General features: G+C 37.8%; 1 protein-coding gene across 1 annotated transcript in view; it reads left to right on the top strand.

The window, feature by feature from the left end:
- MAP3K13 (mitogen-activated protein kinase kinase kinase 13) overlaps positions 1–20176 on the top strand; it is a 155965-nt gene that overhangs the window by 90783 nt on the left and 45006 nt on the right. Inside the window, exon 3 of the mRNA XM_027109730.1 lies at positions 17801–18360. Coding sequence (XP_026965531.1) covers positions 17886–18360 — 475 coding nt within the window. The 5' untranslated portion in view covers positions 17801–17885. The remainder of the gene's footprint in view (positions 1–17800; positions 18361–20176) is intronic.

Genomic DNA, 20176 nt, shown 5'->3' with positions numbered 1-20176 from the left:
ATCTTATTAGAAATAGTTTCTACTTTAAGAAACATTTGTGGGAAGAGAGAAATAATAAAAATAGGGCTGTCATTGGGGATGAAGTCCCTTAGAATTGTATAATGTAGTGACCCTAGGTGAAAAAGTAGTGAGAGTCCAGTAGTGGAAAAGTTAAAAAGACTAGAGGGCCCCAGAGTAGTCAGGAAAAATTACCTAAAACGTTTTGAAGTCAGAAAAACAGGAAGCCTAGGGTACCACTTGACTCTCAGTTTAGCCATTCCTAGCCTGCAATTTAGTTCTCAACTTTTCTTTTTGTAGTGCCTTCCCTTAATTAAATTATACTGCCATGTCAAGAAAAGACTTGAAATAAAGCCAGTATAATGGCAGGCCTATTTAGGAGTACGCTACATACATTTTTTTAAGCCCAGGTAAAGCAGTTTAATTTAATTTAATTCGATTGAAACATGTACAAAAGAACAAAGACAATCTCTTTGAGCTGATATAGGGTGATTTTAAGGATATATTCTTTTTTCATTTACTTTTTATTGAAGTATAGTTGATTTACAACATTGTGTTAATTTCAGGTATACAGCAAAGTGATTCAAAAATATATATATATGTTTCAAAATATATATATATTTTTCAGATTCTTTTCCATTATAGATTATTATAAAATACTGAGTATAGTCCCTGTGCTATATAGTAAATCCTTATTGTTTATCTATTTCGTATATGTTGGTATGTATCTGTTAATCCCATACTCCTAATTTTTCCTTCCTCCTCCCAAAATACGTTTTTATTCTACCACTTTGACTCTTAAACTAAATCCTAGCTATTGTGAAATTTGAGTCTTTTCTCTTGATCCTGCCTAGTTGTAAGTAAGGAGAGAGAGAAAAAGAGAATAAGTCAGAATCAGAACCTGAATCTACTGGGGTTAAAAAATAATCAGGGTCTTCCCTGGTGGCGCAGTGTTTGAGAGTCCGCCTGCCGATGTAGGGGACACAGGTTCGTGCCCCCATCCGGGAAGATCCCACATGCCGCGGAGCAGCTGGGCCCGTGGGCCATGGCCTCTGAGCCTGCGCGTCCCGAGCCTGTGCTCCGCAACGGGAGAGGCCACAAGAGTGAGAGGCCCACGTACCGCAAAAAAATAAAAATAAAAAATAATAATCAGACTCTTCTTTGAGTTTCTCTGTGACCACAGCCAATCATGTCTTTACTTTTGTCCCATGGGTAGGCTAATAGAATATATCACTAATCCCAAAACCTGAATTGTCCAAGGTGTTATAAATGGGTTAATTTCCAAGGTACTGGTATAATTGGTGGACCGTCCTCACCCTATTGTCATTTCAGTGATGACACATGCTCAGAAGGCCATTTAGTTGATTAGGTATAAGGACTCTGTAATTCCTCATAGGTATTTATTTATTTTCATATTTTAAATTTTCGTGCTCAATTTATTTCAGTCTAGTGAGGTTGAATTGATGCCCCATTGCAAAATCCATTCTTCTAATGAAACTGCTTGTTTTTATGGGCTCTGTGGAAAAATTCTTCAACTAAAAGTCATAAACTATACAGTGGAGTGGGATCATCCCAGAGGAGATGTGGGGTATATTCCCACAAAATTTTTATCCACTAAAATAAAGTTTAAAAATTAATATCGAAAGCATGCCTAGAAAGGGAAGAAAATCACAAAAGGACGTTAGAAACCCTGAAGATTTAATCAGAAGGACACTTTGATTTGCCTTAGTAAGTGAGGGAAAGGATACAGGAGGTGATTATGTGTTTGTCTGTGAACCCTCAGGCTATAACTAACGTCTCCTTCCTTAACCATTTTCTGTCACCTCACCCTAGATCTCAACCCTCAACCTTCAGTCAACACTGATTCTGGCATAGGAAACTCCAGGAATGGCTTTTAGATTCTAAGGACAAGTAACCTTGACTGTGCTAAACTCTTGCTCATTTTATTCTGTAGACTCATGTTTATTAACTTTCATTTAGAAACACCCAGAGGTACATCTATCACAAAGGATGTTAAAGGATTCTAAATATAAAATTAATTCTAATATACGCATGAATGGAAATTTATAAATCTAAAGCAATGTGGTTGCATTTTAACAAAGCTTACCACAACTTACACAACTAACTGGACTTTGTCCAAGGCATCCTAGTAAAAGTGTCAGGAAAAGTATCAGTGTCCTTAGAACACCGATAGTTTCTAAGGAGCCTGCCAGAAGGCTATTGATGTATTCTGGTGATTCTGCCATTGCTCAGGACAGCTTGGGGACTTTGCCTTCAGAATGCCTTTTGCAAATCTCAGTATTGGAATTAAAGGGAAGAAAAGGGAGAGGTCCCCTCTCCCTCAACCCTTTCCCTGTTAACCACTTTTCTGTTTTCTGTATGGTTATGTCTTTTCTATAAATGTATTTCATATAAATGGACTCATAGAAAACTTTTTAGGAACACGTGATTGAAAACGTACACTTGCAATGAGTTCAAATTTTAATTTCTGAAGGGAAGCAGCTAAATATGTCTAAATTCTATCCTCTGTAATATTAATGTTTGTATTGAGGCACTACATACTGACTGTTTACTCTCACAAATGGTTGATTATTCTGCATTTATTTTTCTTTCCATTAGAACTGTCTTGTACATTTTTTAACACTTAGGAAAAATATTTAATATTTATTGATATTTATCCTCATCAAGGATCCTTTAGTAGTTTGCAAATTTTAGCTATATATTTGGAGTAGAAATGGAAACTACACCAATGAATAACTAAATGATGGGTTTAGATTACTCTCTAGCACGAAGTCAAAATCACATTCCAAAATAGTGACAGGAGACAGGTGAAAAATGATTGATTTTTGCCAGTGTCAAACTTCTATTCTTGGTAAAGCTCAAAATGTCCTATCATACACTTTCTAGAATATCATCTTGATTGAACCATCACTTTAAAAAATTAAAACTGCTGTGCTTCTGTGAGCAAAAACAATATTAAGGAGAAATGTAAAAGTCTAAAGCAATAGGATCTTTTACTAATATGGTTTTAATTACTTCTCTCTTAAAATTGGATATTGGATCCAGAGTCTAGAGTTCCTTGTTCCCCCCTGGAGTCTTTTTTTTTTTTTTTTCGCGGGCCTCTCCCATTGCAGAGCACACGCTCCAGACGCACAGGCTCAGCGGCCATGGGTCACAGGCCCAGCCGCTCCGCGGCATGTGGGATCCTCCCAGACCGGGGCATGAACCGGCGTCTCCCGCATCGGCAGGCAGACTCCCAACCACAGCGCCACCAGGGAAGGCCCCCCTGGAGTCTTTATCCTGTTTATCTGTACAGTTTTCTCTGAGAAGTGACAAGAGCTGTTAGTGATTTGGTAGAAACTTCTGGTCCTGTTCAGCCTTCCCTCCATTAGCCCTCCCCTAGTTTTCTGCCTTTTACCTACACTAGTCCTATGATTAGGAACTTTAAGGAATGGTAATTATGAGAAAAATAGCAATCCAATTTCAGTTTTAAAATTCTCCACAAATGACTGTTGAAACTACTTAGGTATTTGAAAATGAATCCTTTGGCTCTTCTAATGATTTTAGACAACTGACTATGGTCCCTTGGAAAATCCTTTTTAAAAATCTCTGCTTTAATTTGATCCTGATGAACCATCATTAGAATGAACTGTACTTAAATCATCTTATTCACAGACATTACTAGAATTTAGTAGCAAACCTGTTATTTTAAAGGTGCTAATGGAGTTCTACGCATTTATCAAATTCCCATGTACAAAGGGAAGCAGTAATCTTTATTAATTCTCATAACAAACAAATCTGTTGATATGAATGAGTCATATGGAGAACTGCTGTCCAACTGAACCTTCTGTGATGATGGAAATGTTCTATTTTGTATTAGCCAGTATTGTTGCCATTACTCACATGTGGCTACTAAGCACTTGAAATGGACTACTGCACCTGAGGAACTGAATTTTTATTTCATTTAATTTTTAATTAATTTTAGGTTAAATATCCTCATATGTCTAGAAGCTACCATATTGGACAGTGCAAGTATGGGGGGTTAATATTAAAACAGAATGGAGTAAGCCCTGTAGAAAGTGGGCATATTTTAGAATTTTCCACTTGTCTTTATTCGTTGCTAGGAATTTTTACCTTTTATCCTAAATATAGAACTTAACCTCGAGGTAAGATGTGAGTCTAGTCCATCTTTTTCTTAGACCTTTCTTAATTAAATAGAAGCCCATTATAATATTGACAGTAGGACGTTGTGACTAACATCATGGGCTTGGACTCAACTCGGGCTCAGGCTCTGGAATTGGAGTGGAACTGGGTTCAACCCCTGTCTTTACCACTTAGTAGCTGTTGATGAGTTATTTAAACACTCTATGCCCCAACTGCCTTGACAACTATAGGAGTAATAGTAGTACTTTTCTCAAAGGGTTGTTGTGAGGATTAGAGAAGTTAATATAGGGAAAGTGTTTTGAGCAGTGTTTGGCAATAATCTCAGCAAATTTTAGCTATTGTTATTAATGTATTATTTATCAGATTGCTCTGTGTGTGTGTGTGTGTGTGTGTGAAGTTCCCTCATCCAAAAAGTAAACTGCATCATCTTACATAGGTCCTGTACTAGGTGCTGAGACTAGGTAGGGAGGAAAAGAAGAGGGACAAGGTACAGAGATAAATAATACTTGAATTCTACCCCTAGCAAATTTACAAACTAATTAGGATGAGTTGTTTCTCTTTAAAAATAGAAGTATCACCCACTCACTGCTCCCTCCAATTCTAACAATCTCTGTTTCTATCATTCCTAAGCAAGACCTGAAAAAGCAATGCAAAGGTGGCAGAAGGATCCTTGACAACTTGTCTTGCCTGCCAGGAACAAGCAGGACTTGCCCAGGAACAGTTTGTAGGATCTGCAGCTTTGTGGGAAATTCCACATATATCATTGGAAGTCTGTTACTGATGCTTTTCAATAACTCTATTATACTAAGCTGGCAATGAATTATTTCATTTTCATGTTATATAGTATAAAACAAGTGTGTAATGTGTTATATTCATAGCTCTACTTCAGTTATATTTCACTGTCCAACTAAACAGTCCAAACACTAACAGTAAATTTAATGGGAAAAGAGAACTTTCATGATATAATTTCAAAATATAAAATCAAAAAGATTTTCCTTCCACTCTCACCTGCTTAGAGCCCTGAGCAGTAGCTCCTGACAACAATTCTTATTAAGCCATACACTATCCATCATTTCCCTATGGCTGCCATATATTTTAATAGTGACAGCATCAAGATACTACTTCATAGCTTGAAAAGCACTTTCATGTACTTTACCTCATTTAATACTCACTTAAACCACATGAGGAAGCCCATTTTTTCAGAACCCCTGTGTAGCAAGCTGCCTCCACTCTAAGTAGTTAATCACAATGTGGATATCATTTAGTTTTCTTTGATGAAATGCGTTTTTTGGAACATAGTACATGGTAGTAAGACTTGTAGATGACCTGAATATAATAAATAGTATTTTATATATTTAGAGGGGAAAATATTCCCCATACTTCAGCCCAGGCAGAAAGAACAGATTGTCCAGTGGTACCCAACTGCTATAGAGCCCATAACTGACACCGAAGTTCAAGTTTTCCCACCAAACTGAAAGATCCAGGAGCCAGAGGGAGACCTCTTACTAGCAGGGGCTTAACTCTCTGCTCATTGCATTTCCAGGTTTGGCCATCATGTCTCTGCCTTTAGCAGGAGGATCTGCACTGGTCTGGTGCTTAGAATCAGATCCATTTTCAGTCCTTCTCAGAGCACTCTGCTCTGTGCCTCTGAAGGCTGCATTAATGGACTTCCTTGCCTTCTTGTTTTCTATTGGGTTCAACCAATGGGAAGCACCTGCAGGGTCTCAGAGAGCAAGAGGAGCGTGAGGTTGGGGTTCAATATTAATTCCCCTGGCTCCCTCCCTATCAGGTCATTAAACTTTGGTTGCATCCCTCTCCCAAAGCCACAGCTCTTGTTGGATGACTTTCTTCTATAGTTACGCTCTCCAGGTTCTGGCAATAATTTTTTCCCCTGCTCAGTTAACAGCCTTTTGACTGTTACTAGCTTTGGGGAATGGCACCATCCCTGTTGCTTTTCCTGCCCCCACCTTTGTAAGTAGTCTCATACATTCTTGTCATTTGCCCCATTTGAGTGTGGCATCTCTTTCTTGCCAGGGTCTGGGCTAATACAGGGTCCTGCACCAACTTCAGTGTTAGTGCCTGCTTCTGCTGCTCGCTCATCATACAGACTTCAGAAAACCTTAATTCAGAAAAATGATTATTACAGCCTAAAAAAGCTTCCTTCAGTTCAACCCCTAGTACCTTTGGAATATAAATTAACCTCTAATTAGATTCTGCTTATTTTTTCTTTAGAATCATGCCCAGTCTACAAAGGAAGATACATATGACATAATAAACAAATGTTAACATTAATATTTATTAATTTATTAATATGTTGACATCACGATGTTATTAAGAAGTAATTATTAAATATGTTTTTATTCTCAACATCAAGTTAATTACTCATGCTACTTGTACTCTCTCCTAGTTAGGGGTTTATTAACCTCTCAACATCTATAATTCTTCAAATTACATCCAAAAAAACTTTTTTTTTTGCAAACTAGACAAAGCATGGCGACTTATGAGAGTGGGTCAAAGTGGTCTTAGGGCCTGGGATCAATGAATAGTGGTGTCAAATCCCGCAGGCTGGGGCCATTACTTATTTCTGGGCTAAGCTGTTCTGCTTAACTCCTTGGAAATAAATGGTCTTTTCATTATAAAATGAAAATAGCCATCCTCTGGGACAACTTTAAGTTTCCCTTTTTCTATGGTTATATCCCTGGAATGACCAAGGACAAAACTGTTGTAAACTATATGTACTCATTTGATCTTACTCCTTTAACAATATGGATATTATTATTAATAGAGAATATACTCTTATTTTAGAATAAAATGTTTATTAATTTAAAGTATAAATAGCAAAACCTTATTAAGTGCTTACTTTGTACCAGGATATATGTTAAGCACTCTGAAAGTATTATCTTATTTAGTCCTCATTACAACCCTATGAGGTAGATACACTTATTATCCAAGTTTTTGACTGCAAAAACTGAGACACACAAAGATAAGGAACTTCCCCATGGACAGAATCAGTATTCAAACCAGAGGGTTTGAATCTAGAGCACACATTTTACTACAATGTTCAATTTATCACTTAAGGACTATTTTTTATGATTTTTCTAAGCTTGTGGGAAGTTGCTACTGTACAAAGTTCTCTAGGCCTAGAGCCACAACAAACTCTTTAGACTTTGCCCTAGGGATGAGGTCTTCATAAAGAAAGTGAAGGCAAGCTACCTGAAAACTATAATGTTTCCAGGAAGGTGGGTGAGACAAGAGTAGAATTAAGGAGTTCCTGAAAGACAGAATGTCTTCATGTGTACATAACGTGATGTAGAAACATGTCGATCTCTAGGCAAGAAAATTCCATACTCTCCTTTGGGAACACAGTTCTGCAGTGGTTCTCCTGTGTTCTAATTGCTCTTCTGTTTAAAACATAAGCAGTCTTTTCCTAGAGATATTTTCTTTAATCAATAAAATTATCTATTAATTTAATATAGCAATGTTAAAACCATGGGAATTACATACTTTTTTCTCCCAAATATTAGAACTACATAGTATTAATATTCTCCCAAATATTATAGTTACATAGAGCCTTCCTTTTTTCTTTCAATTTAATGGAAACCTGGAATGTAAAAATAACTGCTGTAATTAAATCAAAGACAAAGGAAATTAAATATGAAAAAGAAGTTGCATACGTTTGGGATTTTCCTCTCTTGTTTTCCATCTTCCGTTTGCCATTTTGACGCAGTATCTCTCTGTTTATTGATTCTTTGTGCTTTCATTTATAATTTCAAATGAACGTTACAAGCCAAATGTGCCTCAATTTCTATGTATATTGATCTGTCTCTCTCTTATCCCACTTTTGTCATTTTTCCACTTTCTTTTTTTTTTCCCCCACTTTCTTTAAGAAAGCTCACTTGTCTTCCTTTTGCCCTTCCTTTCATGCCCCTTGATCTCACATATATATTGAGCATATTGACATATATCTTTTCATTCTAGTTTTTCTAGTTAAAGCTTTGGATAGCTAACAAGTCTTGAGGATTTGCTGTGTGCTAGATAAGTGCATTATATATGCATTATCTCATATAATCATCTAATCTCTTCTATGAGTTGGATTCTGTTGTTATCACCACTTATAGATAACAAAATTGAGGCTTAGAGAGTAAGATCAAGTTAATGATTAGTATTTGAATCCAGGTCTATCTTCGTCCAGTGTCTCCCCTCTTAGCCCCTCACAGTGTTGCTCTCTATATGATGAAGTGCATAGAAGGTTCTGAATTGGTTGGGAAACAATATGAAAGTGTGCATTATAGCCCAAATTGTAAAACATAACTTAAATTTTAAATAGTAATTTTAAAATAATTTCAATGGTCATTTCAACTGTTCTCCTGAACTATTTATCTTAAGGAGAGTCTTAGATTTCCCAACGAAAGAGGGGAAAGGCACAAAATAACAGGAAAGGAAAAAAAGAAAAGGGACTAGCTTTTATTGAATGCTTACTGTATACTTGGTGCTGTTATCAGGGACCAGCTCAAGTTCACAGTTCTATCTATGTATTCTATAATCCTCCTTTATTAAAAAAAATTAGGGTATTTCTCTATCTCCTACTTTTCCATGAATATCTTGCTCACAGTTCCTAAAGATAATTCTTTATGAAAGGTTGTTTTTGTGATCCTAAATGCAAGAGTTTCAGTGCATTAGTGTGTAATTCATCTGACCTTAGAACTTGGAAATAATCAAGATATAATTAGATATTCCTTTGTCTCTTCATCTGTCTTAAGTTTCAGTTCTCTTATCTAGATTATTCTGCCTTTTGAATATGATTCTTACTAGTAGAAAAGGTAAAAACAAAATAGGAGTCATCAGCTTTTGTTTCCTCATTTGTCATCTGTTTTTTATTCATTTTTCTTTTTGTTTTGAATTTATAAATGATTCTTATGCCTATTCGCAAGCCTCAGCACACACTGACGATTAGTTTTCCTGACCATGTCCTTAACATCACATATCATTTTTCAAATATGCAAATGTAGTAAAGATGGCTCGTTCATCTATCTGTTTAAAGCAACAAAGATTTGGATTGAAAACTTCTGATTAAACAAGTGATGGATGCTAAGACTAGAAATTTAGGAAAATATAGAAAATTTTAAAAAACAACAGTGATAACCACTGTTGACCTTTTAAACCTATTTTCCTGTTTTCTCAAAAGGCTTCTATAATTATTTTTATACTCATTCATATTAAATATTTAAGGGCATATATGTCTGTATCTCATTTTTTAAGACATTTTAAGTAGATTTATTTAGTTACTAATTTTCTTCCTCATATAGCAAGTCAGATTTAAGTCAGATAATATTGATTCTATTCTGGAATATTAACACTTAGTATATATTATTTATCATAGATTTATGGAGGTTATAGAGAAACCATTCCTTTGGTCAAGAAATTTGTTTGGCCTTTGACTGAAGGTATATTTGAAGCCTCACAAGTTGCTATTTTTTGATAAGATTATAGTCTGTAACTCTGAAAATGAAACATCTTTATTCATTTTTTTTTTAATTTAATTTTTTAACATCTTTATTGGAGTATAATTGCTTTACAATGGTGTGTTAGTTTCTGCTTTATAACAAAGTGAATTAGTTATACACATACATATGTTCCCGTATCTCTTCCCTCTTGCATCTCCCTCCCTTCCACCCTCCCTATCCCACCCCTCTAGGTGGTCACAAACCACCTAGCTGATCTCCCTGTGCTATGTGGCTACTTCCCACTAGCTACCTATTTTGTGTTTGGTAGTGTATATATGTCCATGCCACTCTCTCACTTTGTCACAGCTTACCCTTCCCGCTCCCCATATCCTCAAGTCCATGCTCTAGTAGGTCTGTGTCTTTATTCCCATCTTACCCCTAGGTTCTTCATGACCTTTTTTTTTTTTTCCTTAGATTCCATATATATGTGTTAGCATACAGTATTTGTTTTTCTCTTTCTGACTTCATTCTGTATGACAGACTCTAGGTCCATCCACCTCACTACAAATAACTCAATTTCGTTTCTTTTTATGGCTGAGTAATATTCCATTGTATATATGTGCCACATCTTCTTTATCCATTCATCTGTTGATGGGCACTTAGGTTGCTTCCATGTCCTGGCTATTGTAAATAGAGCTGCAATGAACATTTTGGTACATGACTCTTTTTGAATTATGGTTTTCTCAGGGTATATGCCCAGTAGTGGGATTGCTGGGTCATACGGTAGTTCTATTTGTAGTTTTTTAAGGAAGCTCCATACTGTTCTCCATAGTGGCTGTATCAGTTTACATTCCCACCAACAGTGCAAGAGTGTTCCCTTTCCTCCACACCCTCTCCAGCATTTATTGTTTCTAGATTTTTTGATGATGGCCATTCTGACTGGTGTGAGGTGATACCTCGTTGTAGTTTTAATTTGCATTTCTCTAATGATTAGTGATGTTGAGCATTCTTTCATGTGTTTGTTGGCAATCTGTATATCTTCTTTGGAGGAATGTCTATTTAGGTCTTCTGCCCATTTTTGGATTGGGTTGTTTGTTCTTTTGTTATTGAGTTGCATGAGCTGCTTGTAAATTTTGGAGATTAATCCTTTGTCAGTTGCTTTAAAACCTACATTATAAAGTTATTTTAACTTTAGTCATAGTTGTATTTATAGGTAGTAATATTCATTATCTGTCAACATGGAGGTTGCCTGTTCGTAATTTTTATTTTTTGCTGGCTCCAGCATACTTTAATATTATGAAACATTCATAATCTTAACCAAAAATATAGATATATGGTAGACACTGAATCAGTATTTCTGAATGCATGACTATTGGATGAAATGTTATAAAGAAGATGGGACAAGGTAGGTCGGTGGATTTGGTTGATGTGAGGTTATTATTGTCCTTTCAAATAGGGATTTCAGTAGAGGGTTCACAGTTAGGAGAGCAAGTTAGGGGTAAAGGCGCAATTGTAGGCCACTATTCTGATCTGATTAACTTTGCAATTCCATTAGAAAAAGCAATCTAATTTTTTTAAAGTTCAAATCAAGATCTCCGTGATAGACCTCTATCCTAGAAAGATCATTTTTTATGTGATTACTATGAACAAGTAACTTAATCCCAGTTTTAAAATGGGAATGATGCCCTAACAGCAGAAATCTCACTTGTGCTCTAAATACTGCTATGTGAATTTTAGAGAAATAACCAGAAAGTTAGGATAGCAGCATTGTGTTCATTTTAAGGCAAGAAAATGCCAAGTAATGATAAGACAGCTTGAGAAGAGGTGAGCATCAATCAAGAAATCTCAGCAATAAGGCTTACTTTCTAGTTTTATTCAATTTTAGTCCTACTGAAAACTTTGTGAGGCAAAATTTCCCAAAATCTTTGATTTATTCATATTTATGATGTAAAACTCAAAATCTGATCTATTATAAAATTATCCTCTATTAGCAACATGGGGAAATTGTATTATATAATAAAAACACAAGAACTCAAGGGCCATTTGGCCACATGACCGCTTCCACTCGTCTTTTTCTCTGTGCCGAACCCATCTTGGCATGAAGCCAAGGTAATTTCCAGAAATTGGCAGTGCACTGCCAAATGCACATCTGCTGCTGTCTCCAACCCTTGCCTACTAATTTTGCACAAACCACTTCCTCCTTTTGAGGGCAAGGGAAGTGTGCCCAAAGGGCAGAGACGGAAGCACCACCTTGTGCTCCTGGCAGATTCAGGAGCCCTTGTAAGGGAAGCAGCAGCATCACCTCACCTGCAGCCTTGCCCATAGAGCTTCCTACTGATAAGGGTGACACGCCAACCTTGCCCCTTTGCCCCTCTGCTCTTCCTTCTCTTTTTCCATTTGACTCTCAGTGTTTAAAATTCTTGCCTCATTTCCTTTCTATCCCCTTCTAATGAATTCTAGCTTTGACTTCTCATGAATTAAAATATCCAAACAGTCAGTTCCCAAAAGGGTACCTGAGCCAAATCTGGACAGAGAGGGAGGAACTGAGAGGACAAAGACAGAGGCAGAGATGGTGGGGCTGCTTGTGTTCCCTTAGGTTCCACTTACCAGCTCCTTCACTGTGCAGTGTGGCAGTGTGTGGGTGTACGTACAAACACAGGTAAAATTTAGATATTTTTATCCTCCTACACTCTTACATGTAGAGTCAGCTCTGATCATATTTGAATATAGCCATGGTGATGATTTCTTTCCCTTTGTTCTTGTGCTTCTCCATTTCTCTGCATTTGTTGGTTGCAATTGGTCTTGATATTCTTGGTGAGCAGAGGAAAACCTCTCTGACTACATATCTTTATACACACCTTGAGGTTTCCATCACTTCTGCCCACTCTCAGAGCCACTGAATCACCAATAGCTGGGTGCCCTTCACTCCTCTGTTAACAGGTGCAGGGCCACCCCTCTAAATGGGTGCTTGTGCTTCTTTGGGTGTAGCTTTAGTGCACCTAGAATAACACAGTGAATTATTATCGTTTTTGTCATCAATGGTCATGCTATCATGGCTATTTGTTTCTGTTTGTTTGAATAAACAGCCAGACTAGGGGAAGATCATAGGTTGAAGATCATTCTATCTCTGACACTAATTAGTTGTATTGAGGGAGTCAGCAATCTCTCTGGGATTTGATTCTCATATGTAAAACAAGTGGGTTGGACTATATTCCTTGAAGGTCCTGTTATTCCTTGATGTCTTAAATATCAAACTGAATGTGATGACCATGCTGACGTTCTCTTCTTTAGACTCATTCCCAGTGCCTGTGTGAACAGGTCCACTTCATGTATACCATTAACCTCTTAGAAATGTGAAGAGATGGGAGTTCCCTGGTGGTCTAGTGGTTAGGATTCTGCGCTTTCACTTTCATGGCCCGGGTTCAACCCCTGGCTGGGGAAATGAGATCGGAGGCGTGGCCAAAAAAAAAAAAAAAAGAAATGGGAAGAGATTACAGAACAAACACATGTTTTTCTAACTTTTTGTATATGAGCTCATTTCAATATGAGGTCATCAAAGAGAAGAAACTCAGAATAAAAATGGACAAAATGCAAATTTACCAGGAATTAATATAAAATCCTGTAGTTGGGTTCAAAGAACAAATTGCACAAATAGGTGTTTGGCTGACATTCACATATACATTTGGGTATTTGCATTATCAAGTCTGATGTGAGCCAACAGCATAATATATGCCCTGTGCTGTAAAGGATCCCAATGGCAAAGACAGACTGGAAGCAACTTTACTAAGGCAGTGGCCAAGTCTGAAAATATGAAGTCAGCAGTCTTGAAAGAGATCAGGCAGAGCAAGGTCAGAGAGACCAAAGGCAAGAGACAGCTCAAGGTTGTGGCAGGAGGTCAGCAAGGAAGCAAAATGAGGGGATCAGTAATGTCAGAGCTTAGAGATGAGTAAAAAAGAAGGAAGTGGAGAGGATTGGGGTGGGGAATGGCAGTCAATTCAGCAAAGAGCTGTTGCTGTAGCGAAGGGTTCCAGCTTTTCTTTTTCTTTCTTTCTTTCTTTTCCCAACATTATAGTCCCAGGCAGCTTCCCAGCCCCTAAATTTCTCCATGCCCTAGAATTTGTCCCTCTTAACCTAACCTCAAACAGTTAAAGTTTTCTGATTTGTTTAAAGGGAAGAATTATCTGCATTATTTCATGAGCTTTCAGAGCCCGTATGTGAAGGAGCTACCTTTATTGCACACTACTCTCCAACCTTAGCTGGCTCTTTCCTTATTTCCGGGTGATCAGCCCTCCCACACATGCCCTGGTCGTTTTTTCCCTGCCTCTGCTAATGCTCTTGTTCTTTCCTGACTTCCTTTCCTCTGTCAGTTTCAAACACATCTTCCTTGCAAAGGTTCACCTCAAGTCCAAACAGCCCAATCTACCTTCTCCTGCCCCATTCTTGTTCCCCTTCTCCCACAGCCTGTAGAACAGAATATGGCTAGTATGTCATGGGGGTGGGAGTGGGGAGGAGGTAATTCCCTCGGTGTAATTATTAACTCTTTAAGTAGTGTATAAGCTTTGAAAAGAAGAAACTATGTCTTACAGAGACCACATGGTATAGGAGAGAGTTTGGAATTAGGAAAAAAAAAAATGGTATTCAGTCCTGGCTCTGTGACCTTTGGCATATACCTCTCTCTAGGCCTCCGTGTCCTTCTGGGAAAAACAGGAATAACCATTCCATGCTCTGGCTTCCTTAAACAGGCAATCAGGTGTTTAGGTCAAGGTCACAGGAAAAGTACTCTAAGAAAGTGAAGGGTTATCATAAGAGGTGCCTTGTCGTAAAAAAAAGGCAAGGGAATTTGAGAATCTGAATTCTGAGTTAGATTTTAATTCCTGCTCTACCGCTTACTCAATATGTGGCCTTAGAAGTTTCTTGCTTCTCTCAAATGAAAATGACACTATCACAAAGATTATGGTGTTGATGCTGGTTTATATGCCAATTTCTAAGAGCCAGCTGTCAAATATTTAGTAACTTTGCAAGCAGGTTGTTAAGCTGTTGTTATTAGCTTGAAATCTGCCTTGGTGGGAGTATTTACACCAGGGAAATGGACAAACACTACAAATCGGATTGTTGGGTTTTTTTATTCTGGAGAGTAAACACATCGGTGATTATGTAAACGGGGCTCTGTAAATTATAAAGCCCTTTGCCTTCCTTACCATTAAAAGTAGCAATGGTGGGCTTCCCTCGTGGCGCAGTGGTAGGGAGTCCGCCTGCCGATGCAGGGGACATGGGTTTGTGCCCCGGTCCCGGAAGATCCCACATGCTGCGGAGCGGCGGGGGCGGTGAGCCATGGCTGCTGAGCCTGCGCGTCCAGAGCCGGTGCCCTGCAACGGGAGAGGCCACGGCAGTGACAGGCCCGCGTACCGTAAAAAAAAAAAAAAAAAAGTAGTAACGGTAATAGTAATGTCCTGTACCCATAGAACCTAGCCTAGTGCATGGTTCTAGCATTTATTTAATAAAAACATTTTAATTTAACTTGGTACTGCTCCTAGCATGCATTTAATAAAAACGTTTTTAATTTAACTTGGGTTCACCTTTGTATTATTTTGATACTTCTGTCCCTGAGCTAAAGAAGCTCCCATGTTTACCTCTCTTTAAATTCCTCTCTATAAAGTGTCTTTTTATTTTTTTTGTTTTTCCTTTTTGGCCACACCGCCCACGGCATATAGGATCTTAGTTCCCGGACTAGGGGTGGAACCCGTTCCCCCTGCAGTGGAAGTGCAGAGTCTTAACCACTGGACCGCCAGGGAAGTCCCTAAAGTGTCTTTTTAAAATCAGATAACATAAATAAAAATCTGGTTCAGTGCATGAAACACACAGTAGGCATTAAACCGTCTACATTTATGAGCTAATTATCTTCATTCTAAAACTTCATCTCTTCTGATATTTCATATCTCAGTTAATGACATTGTCCATCTATCCATTATCCCAAGTTAGTTATCTGAAAGTATTCCTCTCCTGTCCCTTTCCTCACCCACCCCCATGTTTTATCAATCACTAGATCTTACCAGTTTTACCTCTTAAAACCTGTCCCCTCCTCTTCATTCATTGCCATTGCTACTGCCTTGGTGTCCTCATCATTTCTTACTTGATCTCTTCCTCCTAACTGATATCTTGACCTTCAGTCATTCTCCTTCAATCCAACCTCTATTGCTATGGGTATGATTTTAAATTACAAATCTGACCAAATCACTCCATTGCTTAAAATTCCTTAATGACTCTCTGTTGTCTTGAGGATAAAATCTAAAAGCTTTAAGCTTACCATACAGGTCCACCATATTCTGACCTTGGCCCACCTTTTACAAGAGTTATCTCCTACTGCTCCCCATTACTACCTGGAACGCCTAGTCTCACTTCCCTAGCAATCCCTGGTCTCAGTAATGAAGATGAGAAATTAATAACATAAGAATGGTCTATTTTTATTTGTAACCCCCAATATAGGATACTGTGGCTCCCCATCACCTTCAGAATAAAATCCAAATCTCTTAGCCTAGCATACTTACAATCTAGCCCCTGACTCTCTCCAATTCATATCTTTCTCTTTCTCTGTATATATACATATAACCTACATTCCAGCCACTAAGATATCTCATCTGTTCCATATTTTCATCCGTCCATGCCCTCGTTCACACTTTCTCCAAACCTGTAGTATCCTCTTCCTCTTCTTTCACTCACTCCTTTCCTGCCTGCCCGATGAATTTCTACACTTCCTTCAAACAGATCAATAGTTACCACCTTTGGGCAGCTATCCCTGAAACTATCCCTCCCTCTTCTGTGCTCCCAGAGCACTTGGTTAAGCAGTGTACAGTCAATCTTTGTTGGTCTGTCTTTTGCCCCCTCTGCGAGATCATCTTTATCCCGTGGCCTCTAGCACATCCTTGATGCTTAATACAGAGTGAAAGAAGGAAGGGCTATTATATAGGGATTTGCAAAGAAAGTAAATTTCTGATAAGAGACATACATTGAATAAGTTTAAGATTGATTTTGCATGATCTGGTGAATCTAGAACAATTCTATGTCTTTATTTTCAGGGGGTAGGTGGCTCTGAGAAATTGGTGCTAATGGACAGATCAGAAGCAAAGAATAAGTTTAAAGAGCTGCGGCTTGGTCACATTGCTCCAGATTTGATGCAGTACAGTAAAACAAAATTTACATCTTAGGAATTTATCTGTCACATACACAAGACATTTATCTACATGCCTTAATGAATGCCTTAGAAAGTAAAGCAAGGTGCCAGTGGACAAGACACTAAAGCAAACAGAAGATATCAGCAGTGACTTATAATAACTCAGAATGTAGTTTCTAACAAAAATATATTTATACCTTTGGGAAGGGAAACAATTTTTTTCTGATTATAAATATAATATATATTTCTTAGTCTGTTCAGGCTGCTATAACAAAAATACCACAGACTAGATGGCTCAGACAACAAACATTTTTACTTCTGACAGTTTTTTGGAGGCTGAGCTGAGATATCCAAGATCAAAGCACTCACAGATTTGATAATCTGGTGAGGGCCTGCTTCCTGGTTCATAGACAGCCATCTTCTCACTGTGTCCTCACATGGAAGAAGAGGGAAGGGAGTAACCTGGGGTCTTTTTTATAAGGCACTAATCCCATTCATGAAGGCTCCACCATCATGACCTAATCCCATCCCAAAGGCCCCCACCTCCAAACAGCATCACAAATGAGTTTCAACATGTAAATTTTGGGGGGACACAACCATTCAGTCTATAGAAACATATTAATGCAAAATACTTAGAATATCTCGAAAAACACAACATAAATCCCTCCCAAATCTAACCACCTAGAATTAACTGTTGTTAATTCTTTGGATGTATCCTTCAAGTCTTTTTTTCTTGTATATGTGTTTGTGTATCCTTTTAAATAATAAAAATTTTTAATGGCTTACATTGTATATATTTTTCTAACCTATTTTTTATATTAATATGTCATGAACATTTTCTCATGTTAGTAAATACTCTTCTACAACATGATTTTTAACTGCTGCACAGTATTCCTTCATATGGATGAACACCACTGTTTATAATCAATCCCCCTTGTTTCAATGTTTTTATTATTATAAACGGAAGTGTAGTGGTGTGGATGACTAAAGAAAGGGTGATCTCACGACCTCCTCCTGTTTTCCCCAGGTTCTGAAGCCCCCTCTTACATCAGAACTCTTTTCTAATGATCCTCTGAGTGTCATCTCAGGACCCTGGGCACACTCATGGCACGATGGCCAACCCTCAGGAGCACCTGAGCTGCTCCCCTTCCCCACACTTGCCTTTGAGTGAAAACAAAACCTTCAATGGACTACAAGATGACATCGCACCTATGCGAAGCCACCCTTCACCCAAGCTTCTTAAGGACCAGCAGGAAAAGGGGGTGGTGCAAACAGAGCTAAATGAGGGCATGAACAGCCCCATCACCACAACAGTGTTGACAAGCGTAAGCGAGGATTCCAGGGACCAGTTTGAGAACAGCGTTCTTCAGCTAAGGGAACAAGATGAATCAGAGATGGCCATGTCTCACAGGAACAGCAACACTGTGGATGGAGAGGGCACAAGTGGAACTGAAGACATCAAGATTCAGTTCAGCAGGTCGGGCAGCGGCAGTGGTGGGTTTCTTGAAGGACTATTTGGATGCTTAAGGCCTGTATGGAATATCATTGGGAAGGCATATTCCACTGATTACAAATTGCAGCAGCAAGGTAAGTTAGAGTATGGACCTGGAAGATATTTCCTGTGTAAACGCACTACCACCATTAACTGCATAACCTTTGATAAATTAAAGACCTAGTGCCAGAAGAATACCCCATATCAATTTCCTATAGACCTGAATGGAACAGATTGACATATGGTTGGTCTTTTTTGGTCGAAGCCCACCTTTTGTGGTTGTACAGTCCAGTGGTGTCCAGAGTAGAGTACATATAAGACAATCCATGACATTGTGAAGAAGATGTTAGAGCTTCTGTTCCTTTTATCTCATCATTTTAAATTTCTATTTTCATGCATGTTTTCATATATATTTGGTATTTTAATAAAGTTTTACAGATATATAATTTATAAATAAATTACATAGTGAGTGCATATTCAAAAATTTGATTGACAGTTTTTACAGTCAAAAAGTCTGGTGGTCACTGGACTAATTCAAAACCAGACGGAAGCCACATGGTACTGCCCCTGAAGATTGCAGGCCTGCCTTAGGTAGTAGTAAAAAGGAATTTTTTTATCTTACAGTCAGGCACAGAAAGCTCACATTTTGAGGAAAGAACAAAATATCTAACCATTCTTGAGAAACATTATTATTTCGAGATCCCACAGCTTTTTAAAAAGTAAAAATTTAACTCCCATCATTGTGTAGTATGTATATTCATATACTCCAATTCAAGCCTTATGCTTTTGAAGTAAAGAGAACACATGGCACTAGTGTCCTTTATAACTTCATTTATATTGTTGAAACAATTTTTTCCTGAGAACAAAAGTAATATATATAGAAATTTTGAAACATACAAGTAAGTTCCCCCCCAAAAATTAAAATAATCTATGATTCTCCCATCTCCTGACAATAACCACCATTAGTGTTTTGGGTATATGTTAGTCTATACATGTGTGTATGTGTGCTTAAAAAAGTCATGCTGTTCTGTAACACTTTTTTACTTCATACTGTGAACATTTCCTGTATCATGAAATATACTTTTTCAGCATCATTCTTAATCGCTGCATAATATTAAATTGTGTTAACATACACAGTTTAAGTAATTATAATTAAGTAATCCTGTTTTTTTCCTTGTAATGAGAACTCTTAGGGTTTACTGTCTTAACAACTTTCATGCATTAACATAAACAGTGTTCATTATATTTATCAAGTTGTACACCACATCCCTGGTACTTACTTATCTTATAACTGGAAGTTTGTACCTTCTGACTGCCTTCATCCAATTCCCCCTCCCCTACTCGCCACCTCTGGTAACCACAAATCTGATCTCTTTCTTTGTGAGTTTGTTTTTGAAGTATAATTAACCTACAACACTATATTAGTTCCTGGTACACAACATAGTGATTTGACATTTCTGTACATTTCAAAATCATCACCATGATTAGTTACTGTCTGTCACCATACAAAGATGTTACATAATTATTGACTATATTCCCCACACTGTACATTTCATACCCTTGACTCATTTATTTTGTACTAAAAGTTTGTACCTCTTAATCTCCCTCACCTACTTCTCCCCTCCCCCCTCCCTCCTTCCCTCTGACAACCACCTGTCTGTTCTCTGTATCTATGACTCTGTTTCTGTTTTATTGTGTTTGTTCATTTGTTTTGTTTTTTAGATTACACATTTAAGTGAAATCATATAGTATTTGTCTTTCTCCATCTGACTTATTTCACTTAGCTTAGTGTCCTCTAGGTCTGTCCATGCTGTCACAAATGGCAAGATTTCATTCTTTTTTATGGCTGAGTAATATTCCATTGTGTGTGTGTGTGTGTGTGTGTGTGTGTGTGTGTGTGTGTGTGTGTGT

The sequence above is a fragment of the Aethalodelphis obliquidens genome, unplaced genomic scaffold, assembly GCF_003676395.1.
Source record: "Aethalodelphis obliquidens isolate GAN/ISIS:26980383/991018 unplaced genomic scaffold, ASM367639v1 scaffold1, whole genome shotgun sequence".
Lineage (NCBI taxonomy): Eukaryota > Metazoa > Chordata > Mammalia > Artiodactyla > Delphinidae > Aethalodelphis > Aethalodelphis obliquidens.
Note: the sequence above shows the minus strand (reverse complement) of the source record. Positions and strands in the feature narration are given on the sequence as shown.